Below are 25,456 nucleotides of genomic sequence, written 5' to 3'. Positions count from 1 at the left end.
AAAAAGTTAACCAACGTCTACCCCACAATAACACATCAAAGAAAATATTCAGGACTCAGGGCTCGATCGCATATGCGGAACACCCACCCGAAAAAGAAAAACAAAACAAAATCTTAACGATGAATTCAAGCTCAAAAACGACATTTTCTATGGTAAAACAAGAAAACTTTGTTTGCAGGAATCCTATACAACATTGCAAATTGGACTACCAAACTACTATGCGATCAATAAATGCTACTATATATCTACTTCGGTGTAAACAAGCCGATAAGAAGATATATAAAACGATCACAATCGACAATTACCTCAATCCATCGATCCACCAATAATCAGTTATGTTTACTGCAAAAGAGAGAGATCGTACAAAGATCTTCATCGTTGTGTTGGACGGACCAAAAGTTTTGAGGGAGAAAAGTGGTGTCGCACCGCTAAGTTATGCCCTCCGGCAGATAGTGCAGCCGGACGATGAGGTGGTTGTCCTTGTAATCTTTAACTCCGGCGATCTGACACAGTCACCGGTTATTTCCAGTTGTTGTATCGGAACTGATAGCCGGAATCATCAGCCAAATAATAAAAGAGACATATTCATTACAAAGCTTAGAGAGGAGATCAGTCAGGGAACAGAGGGCTATATGCGGATCTTCCGACCATTCCATAGAGAATGTAAAAACATTGGAGTAAGTTTTAATTATCTATCTTTTTTCACGTAAACTCATTGATTTCTTCATCTTTTCTTCCAAAGCTGCTGTCTTTTTAATGTTCTTGGGTTCTGAATCAGGTTAAGTTCGAGGCAAAGATTGTCATTGGGCCCACGTTAACTGCCATTATATCGGAAGAAAAACTCAATACAGGAGCAACTTCGGTTGTTATAGGAAGGTCTCTCTCTCTCTCTCTCTCTCTCTCTCTCTCTCTCTCTCTCTCTCTCTCTCTCTCTCTCTCTCTCTCTCTGGATTTATTTCGACAATGATTTTTATGTTCTTTAGGAGTTTTGCGGTGGAGACTGTGCCATGTACAAGCCGAAAAAACTGTAAATTTTCATCAATGTTTAGTGAAGATGAAGAAATGATTTTGTACACCTGCAACCCTTCAGGCGAATCTTCAGGAGTCAAAGCCGAAGGTTATGGAGATCAAAAACCTTCGAAGTACAAGAAAAAACAGTCGTCCAACATTGAAGTAAAACCCATATATCATATCCTCCCAAATTTTGAGGGCATTTATCAACCTTCTTCAAGTTCTTCAAGCATCGCAAGTACAAGCGAACCACCACAAGAAACAGAGGATCATTTCGTTGAAATAAGCAACACAGCATCATCGTCGAGTACTTCGCGTGGATTAGAATTTATTGTTGAACTAAGTTGGGAAGTGATATCGGAGATAACAGATCGGTTTAAAAACATAATTAATGTTTCTTCAAATGAGGCGTTTCAAGTGTATAGCGGGTATTTTGAAGATAGATCGTCTGCTGTTTTCGTGAAAAGATTCGTTGGCACTCATTTTAATTACGTTCTTGAAGCCGAAAAGAAGGCAGCTTTGTCTATGTATCATAAAAACATTGTTGGGTTGCTTGGATTCCATCAGAACGAGAATGCGATGGCCTTGGTTTTTCCATATGCTTCTAGAGGTTCACTAATGGACAGATTTCTCAATGGTTTGTGACTATTTTACTTTTTTCTTCCATTTTTGCACTCAAGAATATTAGAGTTTTATTAGGAAGATATAATTGTTTTATTATGTCGCGAATCAACATGCTTTGGTGCAGGATTCTGGACAAAGGAATTAGAAATTAATTTTGCCGATAAAATGAACATAGCAATTGGAATAGCTCAAGGTCTGCGTTACATGCATGAACAATGTCCTAGAGGGCCGATAGTTCATGGCGATTTACGAGCATGCAATGTTCTTCTAGGCCACAACTTAGAACCTCAGGTAAATTTGGTACCTTTTTTGTTTTTATTTTAAATTGAATTTGTTTAATTTTATCCTATTTTTTTATGTTTTAAAAAAGGCCATATCGCAAAAGAAAATGTTTAGCATCAAATATTTACAAGAATAAGCTTTTTAAAATCAAAATTACAAAAATGATTTATACTCAATAACAAGATATGTAATTTAGTCATACTTTCAAAATAACCACTTTGCTCTTGAACAAAAAAAACGTACACAAATATGGACCAAAAATGAAATCTGATTTTTTTAGGACCGAAAATGAAAAACGTCCTAAACTCAGGTACTAAAGTTGTAACTTACTCGTTTTCCTATGATAATTGCTTGTTATACATAGATCACGGGTTTCTCCCATGCTAAATGGCTGCAAATTGAACATTCATCAGATACCTCCACTAGCAGGTTAGTTTCAATTATAATTTTAATGTAAAATGAGATTCGTTATGAGATTAATTTGGCTTAATTTTATCTCTCGATTTTTGGACACGATCGAAAAGTTGCGGGCACAAACATCCTTCTGATAAAAACTCACTGGAATTGATAAAATCCGACGTTCTTGCATTTGGGATATTGCTGTTGAGACTTTTTTGCAATAGATCTGCTCCAAGACATGATCAAAATTTCGTTAAATGGGTATAACTCAATCGCGCATCTAACTTCAATCACTTTTGACTCTTTTAAAGTTAAAAAGTTATTCAATTGACCTCAAAACTCAAAAGTCAAAATCAAGTTTCATGATTGATTAATTATCTGTGTTCAGGCACGACCTTTACTAGCACAAAGAGCATACCATATATTATACGATGAGTCCGAGCATGATTTCCATGGATTACTTGTAGTGACAACTGCTGCAACTCGATGCATCAGCACAAGATGGAATTCAAGCCCATGCATGAGCCAGGTGATTTATAATTTTAATTTTACAAACGAACATCCAATTTTAGCTACTTGTAGATAAAGTTCGTTTCTTGATTCTTGTTTTTGTTTTCTGAATCCTTAATTCAGGTGCTTTCACTTCTGAAAGGAGAGATTTCTTGCGCTGAACAAACATTTCCATCAACTGAAAGCAGCCCAGCTGCGACCTTAAGTCCAGATTCAAATGTATGGCTGCGATCGAATGAAAACAGCTCAATCATGGCCTTAACTCCAGACTCAAATCTATGGGTAGTGTGAAAAGCAACAGAAATTAATTAAAATCCGATTTGTTTAATTAGAGATCATTTAAATTTCTGTTCGATTGATACTGTAAAAACAAAGAGATTGATGATTCGATATATATAACTCATACTTAAATTAATGCTTCATATTTCAATTTCAACAAGTTAACAAAGTACATAGACATACATACATGAGAGATAAATATATATAATTAGTTAACCCTACGACAGTTCTTCCTTACTTCACCCTTGTAACCAGTAATCGGACTAATGTTTCCCATTTTAACCATCGATTGAGCAAAATGACGGAAGAAAAGAACATGATCATCAGCGAAATGCTTCACTAACTCCATGGTTTTTCCAAGATTTCCAGACAGAAGAACTTGATCGGATGTGAGAAGTCCTTTTCCCGACATAATGAGCTTGAAATATGTGTTGTCAAATGTTATAGGTGATGTGCGATCTAATGGTGAAATGTTACTGTCGCCACCTGTTTTCGGGCATACTGATTTTAAGTCATGGTAGTAGCTTCTTTCTAAAGTTGAATCAGGTTGATTGTTTCCATTTTGATTGTATAGACGTTGCTTGAATGTTGTACATCTTGCCATCCCAATCGTATGAGCTCCTACAAAAGAAAAAATAAAAAGCAACAAGCAACGGATTTAGCGACGGATAACGGCATTAGTGACAGATTAACAAATAGCTAGCTTACCAGAAAGAGAGACTAGATCGACTTCATTGAGGCCTTGGCGCTGAAAAAACGTTAAAAGGTTTTGAATTGTGGAATTTGGTGGAGGAATGTTCTTGTTTGAGCCATTGAGACTTGCTTTTTTTGAATCTCGTCTTCCTAATGGCAATTCCCAATTCGGTCCTCCACTCTGTATATATATTTTCATGAGTAATATTCGTTAATCATATAAATGATCAGGGTATTTTAGTCAGAGGAGAATGTGGTTTTTGAGTGCTTACGAGAATAGTGGAGCCTCGAGCCGCAAGGGCGAGAATGTCTGCACAAGAAACGGTCTCGGGACATGTTTGTTCGAGTTTAGATTTGATTTCGTCGATCACTTCAAATCCCCGAAGAGAGTTTTTGTTGGGGACAGATTTCTTTTCGCTTTTAAATGTTGGATGATCATCCAACAAGACAGAAGCATCACATCCCTGGAAAATCATAAATCAACATCAATATTAAATGACATTATATGATATAATCTAGAGTAACATACAAAAATAAAGGACTATAGTCCAAGATTGATATATTTAACGATTCAGTTCTTTATTTCAAAATTTCATGTTCATAAAACTGTCACCATGCTGATTTTGATCCATATTTCATATCGATTTGCGTAAATTATATTTTTGCTTCTTGAATATAGCTTATTTTTTGGCATTTTGTCCCCAAAAGATATCTCTTAAAGTTTTTCTTGCAATTTGTGTGCTTATTTAGGGTCTTTCAACATTATATTTTTGCTCGGTGCTATAACTGATTTTTGCAAGTATAGACGAAAAACTAGTCATTTTTCTTGGAAGGGAGATCAACACATTATAATGAGCAAAATTACAAGACAAACTTTTTGAGACACAAGTTGAAAAATCAACTATTTGAAAGACCAAAAATGTAATTTAAGCTATCAAATTTAGTTCTTTTTTAAGGTATGGAACCTTCAATTAAGAACCAGAATTGGAAATTATTTCAAATTTGACTAAACATGTAAAAATTAGAAAGGGACTAAATTACTCCTCAATCTATGATCATAAAAGCGATAGATTTAAAAATTACCTGAACAAAACAGTCGTGAAAATGAAGCCTGAGTAAAGAAGCTGCCATTCTTGGCTCCTTTGAAATGGCCTTTTCAAGGACTGACATGACAATGTCATTAGCTTGAGGACACGTATGACTGTAGAAACCTGGGAAAAGTCCAGAATACTTCCGACCACCAATAGGGCGGCTTACACCACCTCCACCACCACCACCGCCACCGCCGCCGCTACCCCAGCCAAAGTGGAAGCTGGGAAAACCTGAGCAAAAGGTGGAGGAGGAGAGTAAAGCAAGTAGTGTGAAAGTAGTGTAGAGAAGTTTGAAAGAAGCCATTGATGTGGAGGTGTTTGAGTGTTTGTGATGTTGGAAAGGAATGCATGAAGATGAAGAGATATATAGAGAGGTGGATGGATGATGATCATGTATAGATTCCAACCACTTTACATCACCAAATCCTTCAAGATTGAGGAGTGGTTTTTGGTAGAGGTATACCTACTCCATGAATGCATGTGCATGTAGATGTTAATATGTCACCACCTTGCCTTACCATTGACCAAATTTGATACCACTTTTTGGAATGGAGTATACCATTACCAACACTTTGCTTAATTTATGCATAAGTACAATGTACAAAAATAACTGAATCTCTTGGACTAAGTCGTTGTGTTTTGAGTATTCCGCTTGTTTATAAATATTTTGTAAATTTATGATAGATCAGATTTTTGGGTCCACACGGTGTGAAACTCTATGCAAAACAATTAATCAAACGCTTACTTCATTAGAACACGTCTAGTCTCTCATTTCATACCAATGACCAGTAGGAAGATATGGTCCGCCAGGTACAAATCCCAGTCTTTCATGTAAACATTGCAATTTATGACAACTACAAGATGAATTCTTCAATATTTAATTGTAATGTGGTTTTATTGTTTATACTTTTCATTATAAGTCCTCAAATTGTAAAACGTTAAAAAATTAGATAGTAGTGATAGCAAGTCTTAATTGTCTTCTCAAGTTAAAAAAAATTGTTACAGGTAAACAGAAACACTATTCAAGAACTAAAGTTAATAAAAAGTATGCAAAAAAATAAATAAATAAATAAAAATAAAACACAATTTTTGAAGACTAAGAATGATCAATATCGTTGTTAAAGATGTCCATATTGTTGATATATTAGCTAATATAAATAATGTTTTTGTCCCATATTGGTGGAAGGTAGAAAGGTAAAGTGATCTTTAACCCTATAAAAGGAGTCCTATGATTTAGTATGAAAGTGTTGCAATGAAATACACTTAAATAGTTGGATATATCTTTTTCTTTTTGTTGTTTTAGAGTTATGAAAAATGTTAGGAATTGTTTGATAGTTGTTGATTAGGTTAGATGTATTTAAATCAATATCTGACTAAGTTACACATAACCGTACATATGAGTGTGACATCCATAATTTTACGACTATTTTTTTATTTTTTATGTTTATTTAAAAAAGATTATTCTTTTATTAGTGCAAAGTTTGTCCCAAAACATTATTAATGTGAAATGATAACAATATCAAAAGTATTTCTGAAGAAACGTTTTTCATTAATATTTAAAAACATGAGATGCCATAATTGATACAGAAACATAAGCCTAAACTAGTCTTTACAGGTCTTACATCAATTTATTTAATAGCTTAAAACTCCTTAAATCTCTTAGCAGATTCAAATGTCACTATCCTTTTACATTCGTATTGCTACATGTGATACAAAGAAATTGAGTGGGTCAGGCTTGAGAGTCTGGTGAGCACATAGAGTTTTCAACCCACAATATTATAATCTTTTGTATATTTCACATCAATCAAATAACTTGATTTCTCCTTCCCGTTATCCTCACTTCCTGATCCTAAAATGATGATCTTTAGGGACCTATCCTAAAGAATCTTTGTAAACAGCGAGTAGACAATACGGCTTCGGGGATTCCGTTAGCAATAAGTGTCAATGAGGCAACCATGTGGGGAATGGAGTACACCGAATGAACGTATAATTCATTAACACCTACATGTAACGAGTCTGCCAGTGTTCCACATGACTTTCTAGAAGAGTTAGTGGTCGTCATATATACTCCTCTAGATGACTGCGCATAAAAGTATGATAGTATTATGATCATAGCCTCTCATTATTATTTCGCACAACCCTTCACTATCCTAATAGCATTTTAAGTATGATAAGCATACATGTTAATCAAGTAATAACCATATCATGTTGCACAAATATATTAAACACAGCTAAACAACACACATAACATTTAATCATTTAGAATACGTGTATCTATATGTAACTTGAAAGTAACTATGCACTCACTTGTTAAAAGTGGATGACTGGTGATTTAGGCAGAGCTTCGCCTATCACCACACATTTTCTTTTAAAAGACCTAGATAAGAATACCACTAAGTCTTAGTCTTTATATTCCTTGCAACTATAATAGCGATAGTCTAGATTCCTCAATAATCTAAACGAGTACTAATCTATAGCTGATAAAGAACAATCATGTAATATTATATCAAAGGTAAGGTCCGTTTGGTATATAGAGTATACTGTTTGGAAATCCCACTTTAAACACCTCACTAAATCTAGCCTAGACATCATTCCTATAAGTAGATCAATCAATATTATGACTGGAATCACTGATAAATGTAATTTATAGATTCATAATAACGACTATGAACATAAATATAAGTTACACTTAAAGTAAAATAAGTGCAACTTAACTTACATAAATTTATAGCGAAAACCGGGAAACACGGGCAGAACTCTGAGTGGAAAGCTTCACTTCATCGGGCTCCTAGATACTCTAGAGCCTAGCTAAAATACTGCAAGTATCCAGAAAAACCGGACACAAATGTGGGAAAGTTGTAACACCCGATTCAAGGTACTTTTCATTTTGACCCTTGGTGTGTTTATAGTTTGCAAATTTTCTCCCAAGGGGGCACGTAAATCCCAAATTTGGCTTGACGTATCAATCACATCCAATTGATGGTACGGAATCCCAATCAATTGGACGATGCAAGAAAAAATAGAGAAGAAGGAGAAGAAGAATAAGATGAATCTTGAATGATTTGATGATTAGAATGAAGTTCCTTACAAGATTCACACACACTTAGCACCATTGTCTCTCTCTTCTAGCTGTACAGACTCACACATGTACTACTCACCCTTACATCTATTTATATGGAACATGGTCCGTGAACAGGTTCACAGTCGTGAACCAGTTCACGGCCATAAACACCCACCTGGGCCGTGAACACACAACTGCAAACACATATTAGATGACCGAAAACCCAATTGCCTAGAAAAGCAAAGTATAAACCATATTTTTGACCCAATAATCTCCCCCTTGGTTTATAGCTTTCTTTTCTAACTGACCCAACAAACTCCCCCTAAAAATGTAGCTGGCTTTTCTTGTCAATCTTCATTGGGAGCTTGGCTTCAGCATTTATCTTCGATTTCTTCACAGCTTCAAGATGAACTTGATGAATCTTCAATAAATGACTTCATCTTGAGCAGTTGGGCTTTTCTTCAAGATTTGACTCTGAACGCACATTGGGTGAGGAGGCTTCTTGTAGAGATTCTTGAAAGATAGCACTTTCAGCTTGAGAATCTTCAGAGATTATATCAGAGATAACTGATTTTCTAGATCAGTTCAGCAGGTTCATGAATAGCAGAAAATTGATTGAGGAGGTTTCAATGCAATCTGTCACATAATCTTTAAGTCAGCTTCACCTTGCTTCTGGGGTTGAAAGATTGAATGTTGAAAGAATAATCTTCATTTCTTGTTCCTTCGAATGAATATTCTTCGATGATCACGGATGAAGCCTTGGCTCAGAAAATCTCGATACAGTCTCCATGAGTCTCATCTACATCTGAATTCACTTTTCAAGACAAAACAAAACTAAAAGAAAACTTAGCATACAATATTTTTGGATTTCTGATTTTTTTGAACCTTAAAACAGAAACAACACTATTTTTGGAATTTTTTAATTTTCTGATTTTTGTTTGATTTTTTGAATTTTTTGATTTTTGTTTGATTTTTTGAATTTTTTTTAATTCTCCCCCTAAATTTGTGCATAGAGGAAAACTATGAACAAATTTAACAAAAACAAAAATAATTGGGATCAAAGTTGTGAGACAGTCTTAACTTTGTTTATCAGTACCTTTACCTTCATGAATAGATCTAGTCAATTGTCGGTATTGTGGTCCACTTAAACACAAAGAATATTGACAAACGTTTCTAAATAAACCATTTAGCTGACGACGACCACTGGTATTATTGTCCAATTAAATTAAGCAGCGAGATCTACATACAACCTCTTAAATAGTGCAATTTTAGGTGCACTAGAACATGTTCCTCACTTCCCGATATAACTTGGTTATCAAGGACTTCCAATGAACTCCTTACTTTAGGTGAATAGACAATTATTAAGGAGGAAGATAAATTTAGAAATAGATGCATATGTTGCGTCCAGGTCGGATCTCTTCCAATCACGCAGAGGAAGCAACATATGACTGACAGATAGTAAACCAAGAAAATCATTTCCTACAGACATAGTTTATCAGAACCCCCCAGTTGCCCTATCAAAACCAGAATTAAGGACATAAGTCCGTACATCAAGAAAAAGTTAAGCCATAGTTCTAGATGTTTATTAATTTAGTGTATCCCGTTGGTTCCCTTGTTTATCTCACTACTCAATCTACCCAAGCGTCGTATGGTCAGTCTAAACAATCCTATCTAAATCCACAATGTCAAATCCTTTGTGCCTACCAACACATTGAACACAGAGTCTAGACAATTCAGGTTCAGTCCCTTACACATGTTTACACTTCCCGTTATCACTTTCTTGATATCACTTCCCAAACAATACCTACTAACGAAAATCCATAAGAAAATAAAAGATTATCTTTTAAAACGAATCAATGTATGAAAAACTCAGAAGAATCGAGAAGAAAAATCAAACCGTAATTCACCGATTGAATTTGCATCCAGAAGGTCTGAGAACAACACGCATGATCTCAAAACAGATCCGAAAATTCTTCACATCACTAAGCATAAATCCCATGTGTGATCCTTTCCTTTTTTTCTGTCCCGCAAAGGACACATACTCTCAAACAAAGTTCTGAATGTTGTACAGTTGAGAGATGCCTCTTATCATGTGCCTGGAATAGCCACTACCAACAAACTGAAGTCTGATGATATGCCTCCATAGCTGCTCCTGCTTATCACAAACAGAAGATGAATAAATATTAGAATCATTAGAAGATTTGGGAGATTGAAACTTTGGTACCCATCTGTAGTTGGGTTTAACCCATTTCTTGTTCGATCTGATGGGTGCCTTATCGATTGCTTTTGAACTTGAAGCCGGCCGTCGAGATGACTTTGACCTAACCGGTCTTGGATTCACTGGAGCATCTCTTAAGCTTGGCTTCTTGGCCGACTTTCCCTTCTTGTCCTTGGGATTTTGATTTTTCGCCTTCTGCACGTTCCAGTCACCATTGCGCGATTGTAACCTTGAAGGGTTCCTTTTGGAGAATCTCCCTCTTGGCACATTATGCCATCATTGTGTGTAGTAGGGAACGTATGCGCGATTTGGAAAATTTCTGGCAATGTGTCCAGGTGTTCCACAGTGAAAACATGTATTTTTCTTCACTGGGAAGTTGTTTCTTCCTGCCCCTGGTGGCGTGCCCTTGCCTTGTCTCTTATTGTTCCCACAAGCACAGTTGTAGCAGGCACTTTGATTTGCTTGTTTTGGTGGCCTTTATTTCTCAACAGAAGGTTTATTAGGAGTACCAGAATTAGAAGCAACAGATTAAGAGTTCAAGGAGTCATTGGTTTGTTCAATAGTGTTCTCCTTGTTCTCATCTTCCTCTACTTTACCCGCACAGGAACTAGAAACATCAATATTCTTCACCTCAACACCCTCAGTTCGCCCAGATTCTTCAGTCTTAACTGAAACTGGTGCAGGGGTTTGTCCATACTGAGTAGGTATGTCTTCGTCATTGGTTTTAAGGGGTGGGTTATAGCTGTCATTAAAGGGAGGTGGAACACTGTGGTACCCTAGACCCTTGTTTTGATTATCTTTGAATTTTAGTTGTTTTTCTATCATGGAAGCAACTACCTCACTTGACACATCAAATTTCTTAAAGTTGAATTCAGCATCATTATATTTAGCTTTTAATACATCAAGTTCGGTAGTCAGGTTAGCAAGCTGTTCCTTAACATATTTATAATTCACACATTTGTTGCTATATTCTTCTTGAAGTTTTCGGAAGTCCTTTGTTTTGGCCTCTAATTGTTCTTTCAGGGGTTTCTGACCTTTCCTAAGAGTATAGCCTTCATATTTAATGTCCTTATTTACCCTTTTTAGTAAATCATTTTGTTCACGAAGAAATTTAATCGTAGCTTTACAAGATGGAGTACATGAAACGTCATTGATCGGGATGCTTGAAGAAATCATTGTTTAGCAAAAATGCCCTTTGACTAATAACTCTAAAGTCAACCTTAAAAGTCAAATTTAAAAAGTCAAACTTAAAAAGTCAAACTTAAAAAGTCAAACTTAAAAAGTCAAACTTAAAAAGTCAAACCGAAAAGCTAAATTTGAAAATTTGAAAGTTAAACGAGAAAGTCAAAGTCAAGGGTCAAACTTGGAAGTAAAAGTCAAATTTTTTAAGTCAAAAGTCAAAAATAAAAATCAAAACTTTTGGTTGAAAATGACATTTGAAAATTTGAAAATTTGATTTTTGGGCTAAAAATGTTAAAAATGCGAAATTTGAACCGAGAAATCGAATCCTTTTGAATTAAATCCGGAAGTAATGAACCGTGTGGCAAGCTAGATCAACTGGTAAGGCATAGGGTTGAGGAGTCAGGGACCCGGGTTCGATTCCTGGCAACCCCCAATTTTTTTTTGAATAAAGTTGGTCGTGAATGCGAGAACTGCTTGTGCGAGGATGCTGGTTGAGAACTGTCCGAAGCCGGAAACGATGCTGAGCCGTGAACGAGGTGAGGCCCACAAACGAGGCTGGACTGTGAACGTGCGAGACCTCGGACCGCAAACTCTTCTTAGTCGTAAACGAACTTCGGGCCGTGAAAGCTTCTTCGGCCGAGAAAGCTTCTTTGGCCGTGAAAGCTTCTTCTGGCCGCAAACCCTTCGTCGGAGGCCGTGAACCCTTCTTCAGAAGCCGTGAACATTGCTTCGGATCGTGAAAAAAACAACGTTTTTCACCCCTTTTTGCTCCAAAACTCGATCAAAAACTCGTTTTTATCAAAAATACAAAGAACAAACCCCCACTATTTTGCCACGAACTATCCAAAAACGAAACAATCCTTCAAGAAAAAGATCAAATACGCTCCAGATCTGGCCAAAATGATTGATACAATCCAAGCTCTGATACCAACTGTAAATCGCAAATTTGGCTTGACGTATCAATTAGATCCAATTGATGGTGCGGAATCCCAATCAATTCGATGATGCAAGATCAAAATAGAGAAGAAAGAGAAGAAGAATAAGATGAATCTTGAATGATTTGATGATTAGAATGAAGTTCCTTACAAAATTCACACACACTTAGCACCTCTCTCTCTCTCTCTCTCTCTCTCTCTCTCTCTCTTCTAACCATACAGACTCACACATGCACTCCTCACCCTTACATCTATTTATATGGAACATGGGCCGTGAACAGGTTCACGGCCGTGAACCCGTTCATGGCCGTAAACACCCACCTGGGCTGTGAACACACAATTGCAAACACATATTACATGACCGAAAACTCAATTGGTTATAGAAAAGCAAAGTATAAACCATATTTTAGACCCAACAGGGCATTGTTGCCATTTTCGGAAAAGTGGGGGTATGCTGGGCGTACGAACCTATGTCACAACTAGCAATTTAGGGTTGAGATTATGAAGCTTGTACAAAACAATTCCTCAATGTAACCTTGTTACATCAAAATAGTAAAATTCAAACTACAATGTTATTTGAGTACATATGTGCACACACTTAAAATCAAGTTGTGATAACCTCATGAAAGCCCAAATTTGATCCAATAGTTAGACAAAATCAATTTCTGGGCTTTGCTTAGAGTTCTCGGCGCAAATACCTTATTGGACCGAAAACCCTTTTCTTGGGGCTTGATGGACCGAAAACCCTTCTATTGGGCGAAATTAAGCCTAAAATCCCATGCACACTCCAAACTCGAAAACCCATTAAGCATATAGAGTGTTTTCGACCACCCTAAAACCGAAAACCCCCTTGGATAGCCACTATGGCCGAAAACCATATCGAATTTTGGTTTGGGCAAGAGAAAAAAAAGAGAAAAGAAAACAAAAAATCTTGCCACCTCATAACTTTACCTTGTGTTATCCACCAAACATCAGCACCTCACATGCTATTAACTTCCATGCACCCACACAATGCACAAGATTACCTACCATGCAACAATGTCATTTTCTTCCCTCTTCATTCCATATATGCAGCCGAACACACACACCCATCCACACCAAAAATCATTTCCACTCACTTCACTCTAAAAAAAAAAATCCCTCCCATATCCTTCTCAAGTTTCGTGTGACATCCTCAAGGGTGTTTCTTCTTCTTCAAGCTCATAAGATTTTGGTAAGCTTCTTGTAAAACTTAAGTGATTTTATACATTTTCAAGTTAAGATTATCATGCTTACACACCTTTTTCGTGTGCTAAACCCTTAGAACACCATCCCTTTTTCGAGAATCTCTCCAAGATCAAGCTAGGCTCGAAATCTTCTTCATTTTCCTTCCTACAACTCACGAAAAATACCAAGGTGAGCTTCATACCCCCATCTTTTCGTGTTTTTCATACTTTTTCCATGGGGGGGGATACAAGTCAAGTTTCGTTTAACCATTGGATATTTGCATGCATCTATATGTTTATGTAACGATTTGTGTTTAAAATGTTAAATACCTCATGCTAACACACCATAAAATCATGATTTGCAAGCTTCATGCATGCTAGATTAAGTTTATCCTTTGGATAATTGCATGCATCTTAGTTATGTGTTGAATATGGAGTAAGTACTTGTGTAAAAAGGTTATTTTCTTATGTGGCTTCATAAAAATTGTGATGAATGTGTTTATTAACATATTTGTTAAATAAAAATTTGTGGTTATGGGTTGTTCACCTAAGAAATTCTAAATCATGGCATGTATATGTCTATGGATGTTTAAATCCTGGATACATACATGCTCTCTTTTTTAAAAAACCTACACAAATATTTGGATAAAATATAAAGTTTATCATTTGTGGTATTGTAAAAACTGTGACTTATTAGAGTCAAAACAAAATGAAATATTTTGTGTTACAAAACTTTCAAATCGGTTATGGTGTGTTAAACAAACTACAAAGCTTGATAGTTTGCTAAAAATAATTTTATTTTGTAAAATAGTCGTAACTATGTTGTCACTATTTTGATGGCTTAAAACCTAAAGACATTATGCTATTTTCACAACATATGACATGATCACTAACGATTATTTATAAAAAGTATTATAAATAATTTAACCAAAAAGGTATACAAAATAGATTTATGACAGAAAAGTTCACGTGTCATAAACAACACGTCGTAGAAACTCACACATCATGGATAACAAACTGCATGTCATGAAATCTGTAAACCGCGTGTCATAAAACTTCAGTCATAAATTCACACTAGTAACGTCATTTCATTATTCAATAATGGGAGTTAAAGTTCGAGTAAATCCGTTAAGGCTCTAGTGAGACACTATCTTCACCGTACCTACCTAGTGTACATTCTAAGTCCTGCATTATAACCAGAGTCTCCTGGAGGGAAAGCGAGATAGTTGAGTAAAATCTTTACGGGGATTGACACCCCTACACCTGAGCTGTTCGCTATAGCTAGATGGGCCAGTCTAGGGTAAAAATATCTTACCAAATTCCGATGCCTGAAGAATTTCGCGTGGGCCACTAGTCGTATTAGCATGGTTATAATAACTCACTTAGGTATGAACAATATTATCATGATTTTCGAGAAGCTTACACTTCACCGGTTTTATAAAATAAAATTGTATTTTTACACCCGGTACACTATTGTTTCCACTACTGGTCTAGGGTTTAAGACCACATTTTTTCATACAACAGAAAACATTGGATTTTCTAGGAACATACACTTTACAATTAGAAACAAAGAAAACGAAGGACACGCATGCATACATTCACTATTTTGGAACGAGACTTACAAACCATTTTCATAGAAAATATCGGATTTTCTGGAGTCACACAAATTATTACAAACAAAGTTGTTTCAAATCTTTTCATACAAATATGCTTATGAACTCACCAACATTCAATGTTGACGATTTTCAAAATGACTTGTATTCTTAGGGAACCACTAAGTAGGTACCTAAGAATCGGATTTGCTAAATTTTGGAATTTCTTACTTTTATGTCACTTTTTTGTAATTCATGAACAAATACAATATGTAAACAATGTATGTTGGTATCTCTTAATGTATGTTGTGGGTTGCTATGTCCATTTATATTCAATTGTGATGATACAATACAATGACATCATCCGCCCCCGAACGTTTCTATCGTCCTGGTTCGGGGGTATGAAAGATTGGTATTAGAGCATTGTTTATAGTGAACTAGTATATCTAACCGTACAAGATATACAACTATAAATACAATGGGACTAAAAACACTCTGACTAAAAGTATACTTTAAAAATATAAGTATTTTATAAAAAGTATACATACATGTGTGCATATTAAGTGTAGTGTCATAACAAGAAACAAATAAAAAGTATTTGGAAGAGTTGGACATCGCGATCAAAAATAGACATTTATGTAATCATATCTACGGTAAATATAGCCTGATCAACTATCTTTATTCGAGATATGACCAACATGTGTTTAGGAGTTATCGAGGTGGACAACGAATCTACAACTTACCAACCTTATACCAAAAAGCACTAGGGAACCAAACCTAAAGAATTAAAATACTATAGGATTATTTTAGCGGATTATGAATCTTTCATGTACTTATTGTACTTATATTCTCGTACAAACAGATGGCATGGTTTCATCTTTCGGGAGACCCCTACTTCCCCAACCAGGGGAACGGGGGGTGGATAGAGGAGGATCCGGAAGAGGTCATGGAGGAGTTCGAGGAAGAGGAGATCGATGAGGAGGTCGAGGAGGAGGAGGAGGAGGAGGATTTGGACGCCGAGTCCAAAGTCATCGACCCTCCCTACACGGCTAGGGCAGTAGCGCATCGATGGAGCTACAACGGCCCTACGCCCCCTGGGTATATGATCTGAAGAGATGGAGCCGACACCATGGGCAGCGTCCATCTTTCGGGATGGAGCAAGGATTTTACGACCTTCGTCATGGAGGACCCATGGACCGATCCCTTCCTGTCATAGTCTGGAGGATCTCAGACATTGGAGACCAGGCTCAAGTGACATCCAACCAAGTGGTGGAGATGAGAGTTGCTGCAGCGGTCACGGACGCGCGCACCCGAGACCTCGAGAGGGACTATTACCCTATGGAGCGACTTGTCGAGGACCTTACTATCGTGCAAGCGGAAGTGAGGAAATATCAGGAGAGACATGCTGCCCTGGAGGAGAGGGTGTGGTTAGCCGAGCACCGTTTGGCCGAGTTGCAGGGCGCTTATACTTCATCCCAGGCACCGTAGGGGACTACTCGACATGAGTAGGATCTATCCTACTCACTAGCTGATAGACTAGATGTTTGGGTATGCATTAGTGCTACCCCTTTTCTTTTATTTTGTATGTAGGACCGACCCTACGTCTAAGTGATTACACTATTCAGAGGGTCGTTATGCTGCTGTATTTTCATCTTGATGTATTGTAGACTTTATAAAGGTCAAATTTTCCAAAAATCTTTGTGCCAAAACTTTATTGTTAATGAAGCAAACATGTGTTTTATTATGGATGTTGTTATCTGCTATGTCTTATCTATTCACTTTTATTTGGTAAAACAAGATTTCAATTGTATGTACAAAATAACGTTCGATAATCACTAGACCTAACGTATCTAAATGCGATATTTCATTACAATAGTATCCGCATCATAATACTTTTCAAATTCCACTTGTGGCAGTAGAATGCCGCCCCAAAGATACATTCAAAGCAAGAACAACGAGACAACACCACCACCACCGCTGCCTCCACCATAAATGGATTCGGCCGCATTCAGGCAGCAGTTTCAGCTGCAGTCACTGTGGCACTGGCACATATCAACAACAATGGTGCGAATGGAGGCGGAGGTGGGAATGGAACGGGAAGTTCCAACCACGGGGTTAATCAAGGGCCTCAGCGTGTGTGTTCATATAAAGACTTCACAAACGGGAAGCCAAGACCATTCAAGGGAAGTGGGGGTGTCATAGCCCTAACTAGATGGTTTGAGAATACAGAATCAATCTTCAAGATTTGCGGCTGTCCGGAAGAAAGCAAAGTTAAATTTGCAACATGTACTTTTGCTGATAGAGCCCTCACATGGTGGAATGGCCACATCTAGCCTCTAACCCTTCCCGTGGTGAACTCGATGGCTTGGGAGAACCTCAAAACCATGATGCTTGATGAGTACTGTCCTAGAGGGGAGGTACAGAAGCTCGAGCAAGAATTGTGGAATCTCACTGTAAAAGACTTTGACATTGAAGCTTACATTGCCAAGTTCAGCGACATGGCAAACCCTCATGCAAAAGTTATATGATCATGGGAGACAAAAAGTCACGGTAACGTCCGTCACTGAACCGAAGAAAGGGAATGATAATAAGAAAAATACGGGAAACAAGAGAAGAGGGAAACAAACTCAGGAATCCTCCAAAAGGCAAAAAATAGTGGCGGTTCACGCCGCTACTGCTCCTTCCATATCAGCCCCCACAAAGTAATATGTCGGTAATCTGCCAAAGTGTGACAAATGCCCCTTCCACCACCACGGATCCTGCAGGGAGATGCAATGCACAACCTGCAACAAGAAAGGGCACACTGCCCGATACTGCAAGTCATCGGCACAACAGAACAACCAACCCAACAACGTTGGGTCAATTCAAGCATGTTATGGGTGCGGAGAGACTGGCCACTTCAAAAGAAATTGTCCCAAGGCCAACAATCGTAATGCAGGGGGAACAAGCAGAGTCATAGCGATAGGACATGAGGAGGCTGTAAAGGATCCAACGGTAGTCACTGGTACGTTCCCCCTCAACAACATCTATGCATGCATTTTGTTTGATAGTGGGGTAAAAAGAAGTTTTGTTAGTCATAAGTTCAAACATCTACTCAATCAAAATCCCCAAAAATTAAACAAAACTTTCACGGTGGAAATGGCTAATGGGAAAACAGAAACAACCAACGACATATTCACAGTGTGAACGTTAACATTAAATAATCACTCATTTCAAATCAACTTAATGTTGGTTACTATTAGAAGCTTTGATGTGATCATTGGTATGGATTGGTTAAGCCCCCACTGTGCCGATATTATGTGCTACAAGAAGGCCGTTCGCCTTCACCTACCGAACGACGGAACCATGATTATCTATGGTGATAAACCCGATGCGAACCTTCGTCTCATTTTGTGTATCAAGGCAAAGAAGAGTTTGCACAAAAAGGACCATGACTTCCTAGCCCACGTGGTGGATAAAAAGAAGGAAGAGAAGAGCATCAAAGACATCCCGGAGGTGTGCGATTTTCCCGACGTGTTTCCTGTAGAGCTTCCGGGAATACCTCCCGAACGACAAGTCGAATTTCAAATCGACATGATACCCAGAGCCACACTAATTTCCAAATCACCATATAGATTAGCCCCTACAGAAATGCAAGAACTATCCAGCCAATTGAGCGAGTTTCTAGACAAAGGGTTCATAAGACCGAGTTTCACACCCTGGGGAGCTCGGGTGTTGTTTGTCAAAAAGAAGGATGGGTTATTTCGAATGTGCATCGATTATCGGGAATTAAATCAGCTTACCGTCAAGAACTGATACCCTCTTCCCCAGATCGACGATCTATTTGACCAGCTTCAAGGAGCAACGTAATCCTCAAAGATAGATTTAAGGTCCGGGTATCACCAACTACGAGTCCGAGATGAATAAATCCCCAAGACTGTATTCCGAACCCACTATGGTCACTATGACTTCGTAGTGATGCCCTTCGGTTTGACAAATGCGCCTGCATCATTTATGGACCTGATGAACCGAGTCTGTCGACCCTACCTCGGCAACTTCGTGATTGTTTTTATCGATGATATACTCATCTATGCACGAAGTAAAGAAGAGCACAGTCAGCATCTACGACAGGTTCTGGAAACACTAAGGGCAGAGAAGCTATACTCGAAATTCTCCAAGTGCGAGTTCTGGATCCGCAAAGTGGATTTTCTGGGTCATGTGGTCAGTGAAGAGGGAATACATGTGGACCCTTCCAAGGTCAAAGCAATCGAAGGCTGCGCAACTCCAAGAACCCCAACGGAGATAAGGAAATTCTTAGGCCTCGCTGGTTACTATAGGAGGTTTATACAGAATTTCTCCAAGATCGCCAAGCCGCTCACCGCCTTAACACAGAAGAGTGTACCTTTCATCTGGGAGAAGAAACAAGAGGCTGCTTTCCAAACTTTGAAACAAGCCCTCTGCAGCGCTCCGGTTTTGTCTCTTCCAGAGGGAACATAAGACTTCGTGGTGTATTGTGTCGCTTCCAATCAGGGGTTGGTTTGTGTACTCATGGAGCGCGGAAAAGTTATAGCCTATGCGTTAAGGCAACTGAAGACCCACGAGGTGAACTATACCACTCTTAATCTTGAGTTGGGAGCTGTGGTCTTCGCTCTAAAGATTTGGAGGCACTACCTCTACGGGACGAAGTGAACCATTTTCACAGACCACAAAAGCCTCCAACATATCCTGAACTAGAAAGAACTAAACATGAGACAACGACAACGGGTTGAGCTGTTAAACGATTATAAATGTGAGATCTGATACCATCCGGGCAAGGCCAATGTGGTGGCCGATGTCCTAAGTAGAAAGGAATACTCGAGTTGCCGAGTAAGAACGCTAACAATTACCATCCATTCCCACTTGTCTTCACAAATCAGAGAGGCTCAACGAGAAGCCTTGAAACCAGAAAGCATCGCAAACGAAGTCTTGCGTGGGATGGAAAACAATCTTACGATCAAAGAGGACGGAGCCTACTACCTCATGGATCGGATCTGGACACTAAAGTTCGGTGGGTTCAGAGAAGTGGTTATGAATGAAGCACACAAAACAAAGTACTCCGTCCATCCGGGTTCTGATAAAATGTACTTGGATCTTAAACAACAATATTGGTGGCCAAATATGAAAGCTGAAATTGCTACCTACGTGAGCAAGTGCTTGACTTGCATTAAGGTTAAGGTAGAGTATCAGAAGCCTTCGGGTCTCCTACAGCAGCCAGTGATACCCGAGTAGAAATGGGAACGAATAACAATGAATTTTATAACCAAATTACCTAAAACGGCTGACAGACTGGACACCATTTGGGTGATTGTCGATCGGTTAACCAAATCCGCCCATTTCCTGCCAATAAATGAAACATTTAAAATGGAAAATCTGACCCGGATCTACATAAAGGAAGTTGTGAGATTACATGGAGTACCGATATCTATTATCTCTGACAAGGATAGTAGATTTACATCACAATTTTGGCAGTCACTCCAGAGATCGTTGGGAACTCAGCTTGATATGAGCACCGCCTACCATCCCTAAACAGATGGTCAAAGTGAGAGGACCATCCAAACATTGGAGAATATGATGAGGGCCTGTGTGATAGATTTCGGCAAGGCATGGGATGCCCACTTGCCGCTGGTGGAATTCTCATACTATAATAGCTATCACACAAGTGTCAAGGTCGCTCCATTTGAGGCCCTATACGGACGTAAATGCAGATCACCCCTCTATTGGCCTGAGGTGGGGGATACACAATCGGCAAAAGGGCAGGTACCAGACAGCACTCTTACGGTGCCCGAGATTATTAGGGAAACAACCGAGAAGATTGTTCAGATTAGGGAACGACTCCAGGCGTCCAGAGACCGACAGAAGAGCTACGCTAACAGACGACGGAAGCCTCTGGAATTTTATGATGGCGATCGCGTATTGCTAAAGGTCTCTCCCTGGAAAGGGATGATATGTTTTGGAAAGCGGGAAAAATTGAATCCAAGATACATCGGACCATTCGAGATCCTTGCCAGGATCGGTCCGGTGGCTTACAAGCTGTAGTTACCACCAGAGCTCAGCAATGTACACCCAGTTTTTCATGTGTCAAACTTGAAGAAATGCCTATCTGACGAAACTCTCATTATCCCGCTCGATGAGATTGAGGTGAATGAAAACCTCCATTTCGTCGAGGAAACAGTTGAAATTATGGATAGAGAAGTGAAATGAACAAAACAAAGTCGCATTCTCATGATGAAGGTTCGATGGAGTGCCAAAAGGGGACCAGAGTTCACCTGGGAATGCGAAGACCAGATGATGCAGAAATACCAATATCTTTTCCCTGCCTCTTGAAAGCTGCATTAGAACGAATTTCAGGACGAAATTCCCTCTAACGGGGAGATGATGTCACAACTAGCAATTTAGGGTTGAAATTGTGAAGCTTATACAAAACAATTCCTCAATGTAACCTTGTTGCATCAAAATAGTGAAATTGAAACTACAATGTTATTTGAGTACATATGTGCACACACTTAAAATCAAGTTGTCATAAACTCATGAAAGCCCAAGTTTGATCCAATAGTTAGACAAAATCAATTTCCGGGCTTTGCTTAGAGTTCTCGGCCCAAACACCTTATTGGATCGGAAACCATTTTATTGGGCCTTGATGGACCGAAAATCCTTCTATTGGGCCAAATTAAGCCCAAAAGCCCATACACACTCGAAACCCGAAAACCCATTAAGCATAGAGGGTGTTTTCGGCCACCCTAAAACCGAAAACCCCCTTGGATAGCCACTATGACCGAAAACCATATAGAAATTCGGTTTGGGCAAGACAAAAAAAAGAGAGAGACAAGAAAACCAAAAATCTTGCCACCTCATAACTTTACCTTTTGTTACCTACCATACATCAACACCTCATATGCTATTACCTTCCATGCACCCACACAATACACAAGACTACCTACCATGAAACAATGTCATTTTCTTCCCTCTTCTTTCCATATATGCGGCCGAACACACACACCCATCCACACCAAAAATCATTTCCACTCAGTTCACTCTAAAAAAAAATCCCTCCCATATCCTTCTCAAGTTTCGTGTGACATCCTCAAGGGTGTTTCTTCTTCTTCACGCTCTAAGATTTTGGTAAGCTTCTTGTAAAACTTAAGTGATTTTATACATTTTCAAGTTATGATCATTATCCTTACACACCTTTTTCGTGTGCTAAACCCTTAGAACACCATCCCTTTTTCGAGAATCTCTCCAAGATCAAGCTAGGCTCGAAATCTTCTTCATTTTCCTTCCTACAACTCATGAAAAATACCAAGGTGAGCTTCATACCCGCATCTTTTCGTGTTTTTCAGACTTTTCGCGGGGGGGGGGGGGGATACAAGTTAAGTTTCGTTTAACCATTGGATATTTGCATGCACCTATATGTTTATGTAACGATTTATGTTTAAAATGTTAAATACCTCATGCTAACACACCATAAAATCATGATTTACAAGCTTCATGCATGCTATAATAAGTTTATGCTTTGGATAATTGCATGCATCTTAGTTACGTGTTGAATATGGAGTAAGTACTTGTGTAAAAATGTTATTTTCTTATGTGGCTTCATTAAAATCATGATGAATGTGTTTATTAACATATTTGTTACATAAAAATTGGTGGATATGGGTTGTTTACCTAAGAAATTCGAAATCATGGCATGTATATGTCTATGCATGTTTAACTCTTGGATACATACACACTCTCTTTTTTTAAAAACCTACCCAAATATTTGGATAAAATATAAAGTTTATCATTTGTGGTATTGTAAAAATTGTGACTTATTAGACTAAAAAAAATATCTTTTGTGTTACAAAACTTTCAAATCGGTTATGGTGTGTTAAACAAACTACAAAGTTTGATATTTTGCTAAAAATAATTTTATTTAGTAAAATACTCGTAACTATTTTGTCACTATTTTGATGGCTCAAAACCTAAAGACATTATGCTATTTTCACAAAATATGACATGAACACTAACGATTATTCATAAAAAGTACTATAAATAATTTAACCAAAAAGGTATACAAAACAGATTTATAACATAAAAGTTCACGTGTCATAAACGGCACGTCGTAAAAACTCCCACATCATGGATAACAAACTGCATGTCATGAAATCTGTAAACCGCGTGTCATAAAACTTCAGTCATAAATTCACACTAGTAACGTCATTTCATTATTCAATAATGGGAGTTAAAAGTTCACGTAAATCCGTTAAGGTTCTGGTGAGACACTATCTTCACCATACCTACCAAGTGTACATTCTAAGTCCTGCATTATAACCAAAGTCCCCTGGAGGGAGAGCGAGATAGTTGTGTATAGATCTATACGGGGATTAACACCCCCACACCTGAGCTATTCGCTACAGCTAGACGAGGCCAGTCTAGGGTGACAAATATCTTAGCAAATTCCGATAGCTGAAGAACATCGCGCGGGCCACTAGTCGTATTAGCATGGTTATAATAACTCACTTAGTGATTAATAATTCTATCATGATTTACGGGAAGCTTACACTTCACCGGTTTTATAAAATAAAACCGCATTTTTACTCCCGGTACACTATTGTTTCCACTACTGGTCTAGGGTTTAAGACTACAGTTTTTCATACAACAGAAAATATTGGATTTTCTGGGAACATAATTTACAATTACAAACAAAAGAAAACAAAGGACATGCATGCATACATTCACTGTTTTGGAACGAGACATACAAACCGTTTTCATAGAAAATATCAGATTTTCTGGAGTCACACAAATTATTACAAACAAAGTTGTTACAAATCTTTTCATACAAATATGCTTATGAACTCACCAACATTCAATGTTGACGATTTTCCAAAATGACTTGTATTCTCAGGGAACCAGTAAGCAGGTACCTAAGAACCGGATTTGCTGCATTTTGGAATTTTTTACTTTTATGTCACTTTTGTGTAATTCATGAACAAATACAGTATGTAAACAATGTATGTTGGTATCTCTTAATGTATGTTGTGGGTTGCTATGTCCATTTATATTCAATTGTGATGATACAATACAATGACGTCATCTGCCCCCGGATGTTTCCGCCGTCCTAGTTCGGGGGTGTGACAACCCAGGGGACAAACCCTAATTTCTAGGGTTTGGACCCTTTTTAAGAAACATTGTGACCCAGGATCCCCTCATTTCTTAGCCTTCATTACCCTTTGAGCCTCATTTCGAAACCCTAGCCCCTCTATAGAAGATTTGACCCTTTTTGTGTGTGTTGGTGAGCTTTGAGGAAGAAGAGCCTTGAAGAAGGAGCTTTGATCAAGGGAGAGTTTGTGGATCAAGATTCTACTCATCATTTCCAACTTTATTGAGGTATAAAGCTCGGAACCTGCTCATTGTATGCTTAGATCTAGTCTTTATGGAGTTTTGGTCATTTTTGGTCCCATGAATGAGATTTAGTGGGAATTCTTCTACTCGAGAAGTTTGGAGTTTCTTCTCTTGATGTTTCGGAGGTCCCTAGTCCATAAAGTTAGCATCTTAATGGTTGTGGATCAACCATGCATGTTTTTATGTCCTTTTGGTGAAGTGGAATGCTAAATCTAGGGTTTAAGTTCATTTGAGCCATGCAAAGGCTCCAAGTTGATGACTTTATGAATTAAGAAGTTCCACAAGGCTTAGATCTAGTGTTTGGACGTCTGGTTGCAAGAATTAAGTGCTTAAAGGAAAAAAGTGATTAATGGGAGCATACGTTGGGCGTACGCAAGCGTACGCATTTGAGTTCCCAATCAGGCACATGGCCCAGTACGCCGGGCGTAAATCTGGTACGCGCAGCGTACCAAACCTGGTCTTGGGCTTTGCGATTTTGGGCAATATTTGGACTATTAGGGTTTTGGACATTTTGGGCCACTAGCCTTTTTGAATTTGGGCCATTGTTAGGCTTTGGGCATTTTTGGATTTGGGCCCAATTTGGGCTTTGGGTGACCTTTAGGAAATTGGGCCACTATTGGGATTTTAGTGCCATTAAGTTTGGGCATCGGATTTTGGGCCAAGTGAGGAAATGGTAAAATATCTTTTACCCTAGGTGTTGGACCAATGAACTAGATTCCCAATTATGGGTTATGACCTAATTATTAATTAGGGTTTTGTTTGGTTGGTAAGTGCTGGGATTCTCCCGTTCAGCAGCACGAGCATCTATTGACTGACAGCAGACTGAGGTGAGTTTGCTCACTATACTATACGACACTAGGATATGTTATGTGCTTGTAGTTTTTTGTGACTCCTGTTGTATGTGTTGTATGCCTGTGTGCCTGTTTGCTATATATATGTTGGGTGAAATAGACTCGGTACAACCTTGTGCTGACATAT

The 25,456-nt window shown here is 38.2% G+C and overlaps 3 protein-coding genes across 3 annotated transcripts; 2 read left to right on the top strand and 1 right to left on the bottom strand.

Moving 5' to 3' along the window:
• Positions 1–310: 310 nt before the first annotated feature.
• Positions 311–1,656, top strand: LOC145111463 (uncharacterized). The gene is made up of 3 exons (XM_079047736.1): positions 311–677; positions 779–876; positions 984–1,656. The coding sequence occupies exons 1-3, from the start codon at positions 336–338 to the stop codon at positions 1,654–1,656; spliced, it is 1,113 nt and encodes a 370-aa protein (XP_078903862.1). The 5' UTR covers positions 311–335.
• Positions 1,657–1,771: 115 nt separating this feature from the next.
• LOC145117289 (receptor-like cytosolic serine/threonine-protein kinase RBK2) lies at positions 1,772–3,222 on the top strand. Its single transcript, XM_079053593.1, has 5 exons — positions 1,772–1,926; positions 2,282–2,346; positions 2,442–2,577; positions 2,705–2,845; positions 2,950–3,222. Exons 1-5 carry the CDS (start codon positions 1,801–1,803, stop codon positions 3,115–3,117), a joined length of 636 nt encoding a protein of 211 aa, XP_078909719.1. The 5' UTR covers positions 1,772–1,800; the 3' UTR covers positions 3,118–3,222.
• A 10-nt stretch (positions 3,223–3,232) lies between these two features.
• Positions 3,233–5,243, bottom strand: LOC145117288 (peroxidase 9-like). The gene is made up of 4 exons (XM_079053592.1): positions 4,882–5,243; positions 4,071–4,262; positions 3,814–3,979; positions 3,233–3,726 (listed from the first exon to the last, which is right to left on the bottom strand). Exons 1-4 carry the CDS (start codon positions 5,191–5,193, stop codon positions 3,314–3,316), a joined length of 1,083 nt encoding a protein of 360 aa, XP_078909718.1. The 5' UTR covers positions 5,194–5,243; the 3' UTR covers positions 3,233–3,313.
• Positions 5,244–25,456: the final 20,213 nt, after the last annotated feature.

The sequence above is a fragment of the Lactuca virosa genome, chromosome 5, assembly GCF_052849685.1.
Source record: "Lactuca virosa cultivar CGN04683 chromosome 5, Lactuca_virosa_CGN04683_v6, whole genome shotgun sequence".
NCBI classification, from domain to species: Eukaryota; Viridiplantae; Streptophyta; class Magnoliopsida; order Asterales; family Asteraceae; genus Lactuca; species Lactuca virosa.
The sequence above is the reverse complement of the archived record's forward strand: the minus strand, read 5'-3'. Positions and strand labels throughout refer to the sequence as shown.

Bases quoted from the DNA above. Each gene is read 5' to 3' on its own strand.
- LOC145111463 (XM_079047736.1), top strand. From the start codon at position 336: ATGTTTACTGCAAAAGAGAGAGATCGTACAAAGATCTTCATCGTTGTG. The intron at 678-778 runs GTAAGTTTTAAT...GTTCTGAATCAG, and splicing joins GAGAATGTAAAAACATTGGA to GTTAAGTTCGAGGCAAAGAT. The intron at 877-983 runs GTCTCTCTCTCT...TATGTTCTTTAG, and splicing joins ACTTCGGTTGTTATAGGAAG to GAGTTTTGCGGTGGAGACTG.
- LOC145117289 (XM_079053593.1), top strand. From the start codon at position 1,801: ATGAACATAGCAATTGGAATAGCTCAAGGTCTGCGTTACATGCATGAA. The intron at 2,578-2,704 runs GTATAACTCAAT...ATCTGTGTTCAG, and splicing joins ATCAAAATTTCGTTAAATGG to GCACGACCTTTACTAGCACA. The intron at 2,846-2,949 runs GTGATTTATAAT...TCCTTAATTCAG, and splicing joins CAAGCCCATGCATGAGCCAG to GTGCTTTCACTTCTGAAAGG.
- LOC145117288 (XM_079053592.1), bottom strand. From the start codon at position 5,193: ATGGCTTCTTTCAAACTTCTCTACACTACTTTCACACTACTTGCTTTA. The intron at 4,263-4,881 runs GTAATTTTTAAA...ATGATTTTCCAG, and splicing joins TTCACGACTGTTTTGTTCAG to GGATGTGATGCTTCTGTCTT. The intron at 3,727-3,813 runs GTAAGCTAGCTA...TTTCTTTTGTAG, and splicing joins CGATCTAGTCTCTCTTTCTG to GAGCTCATACGATTGGGATG.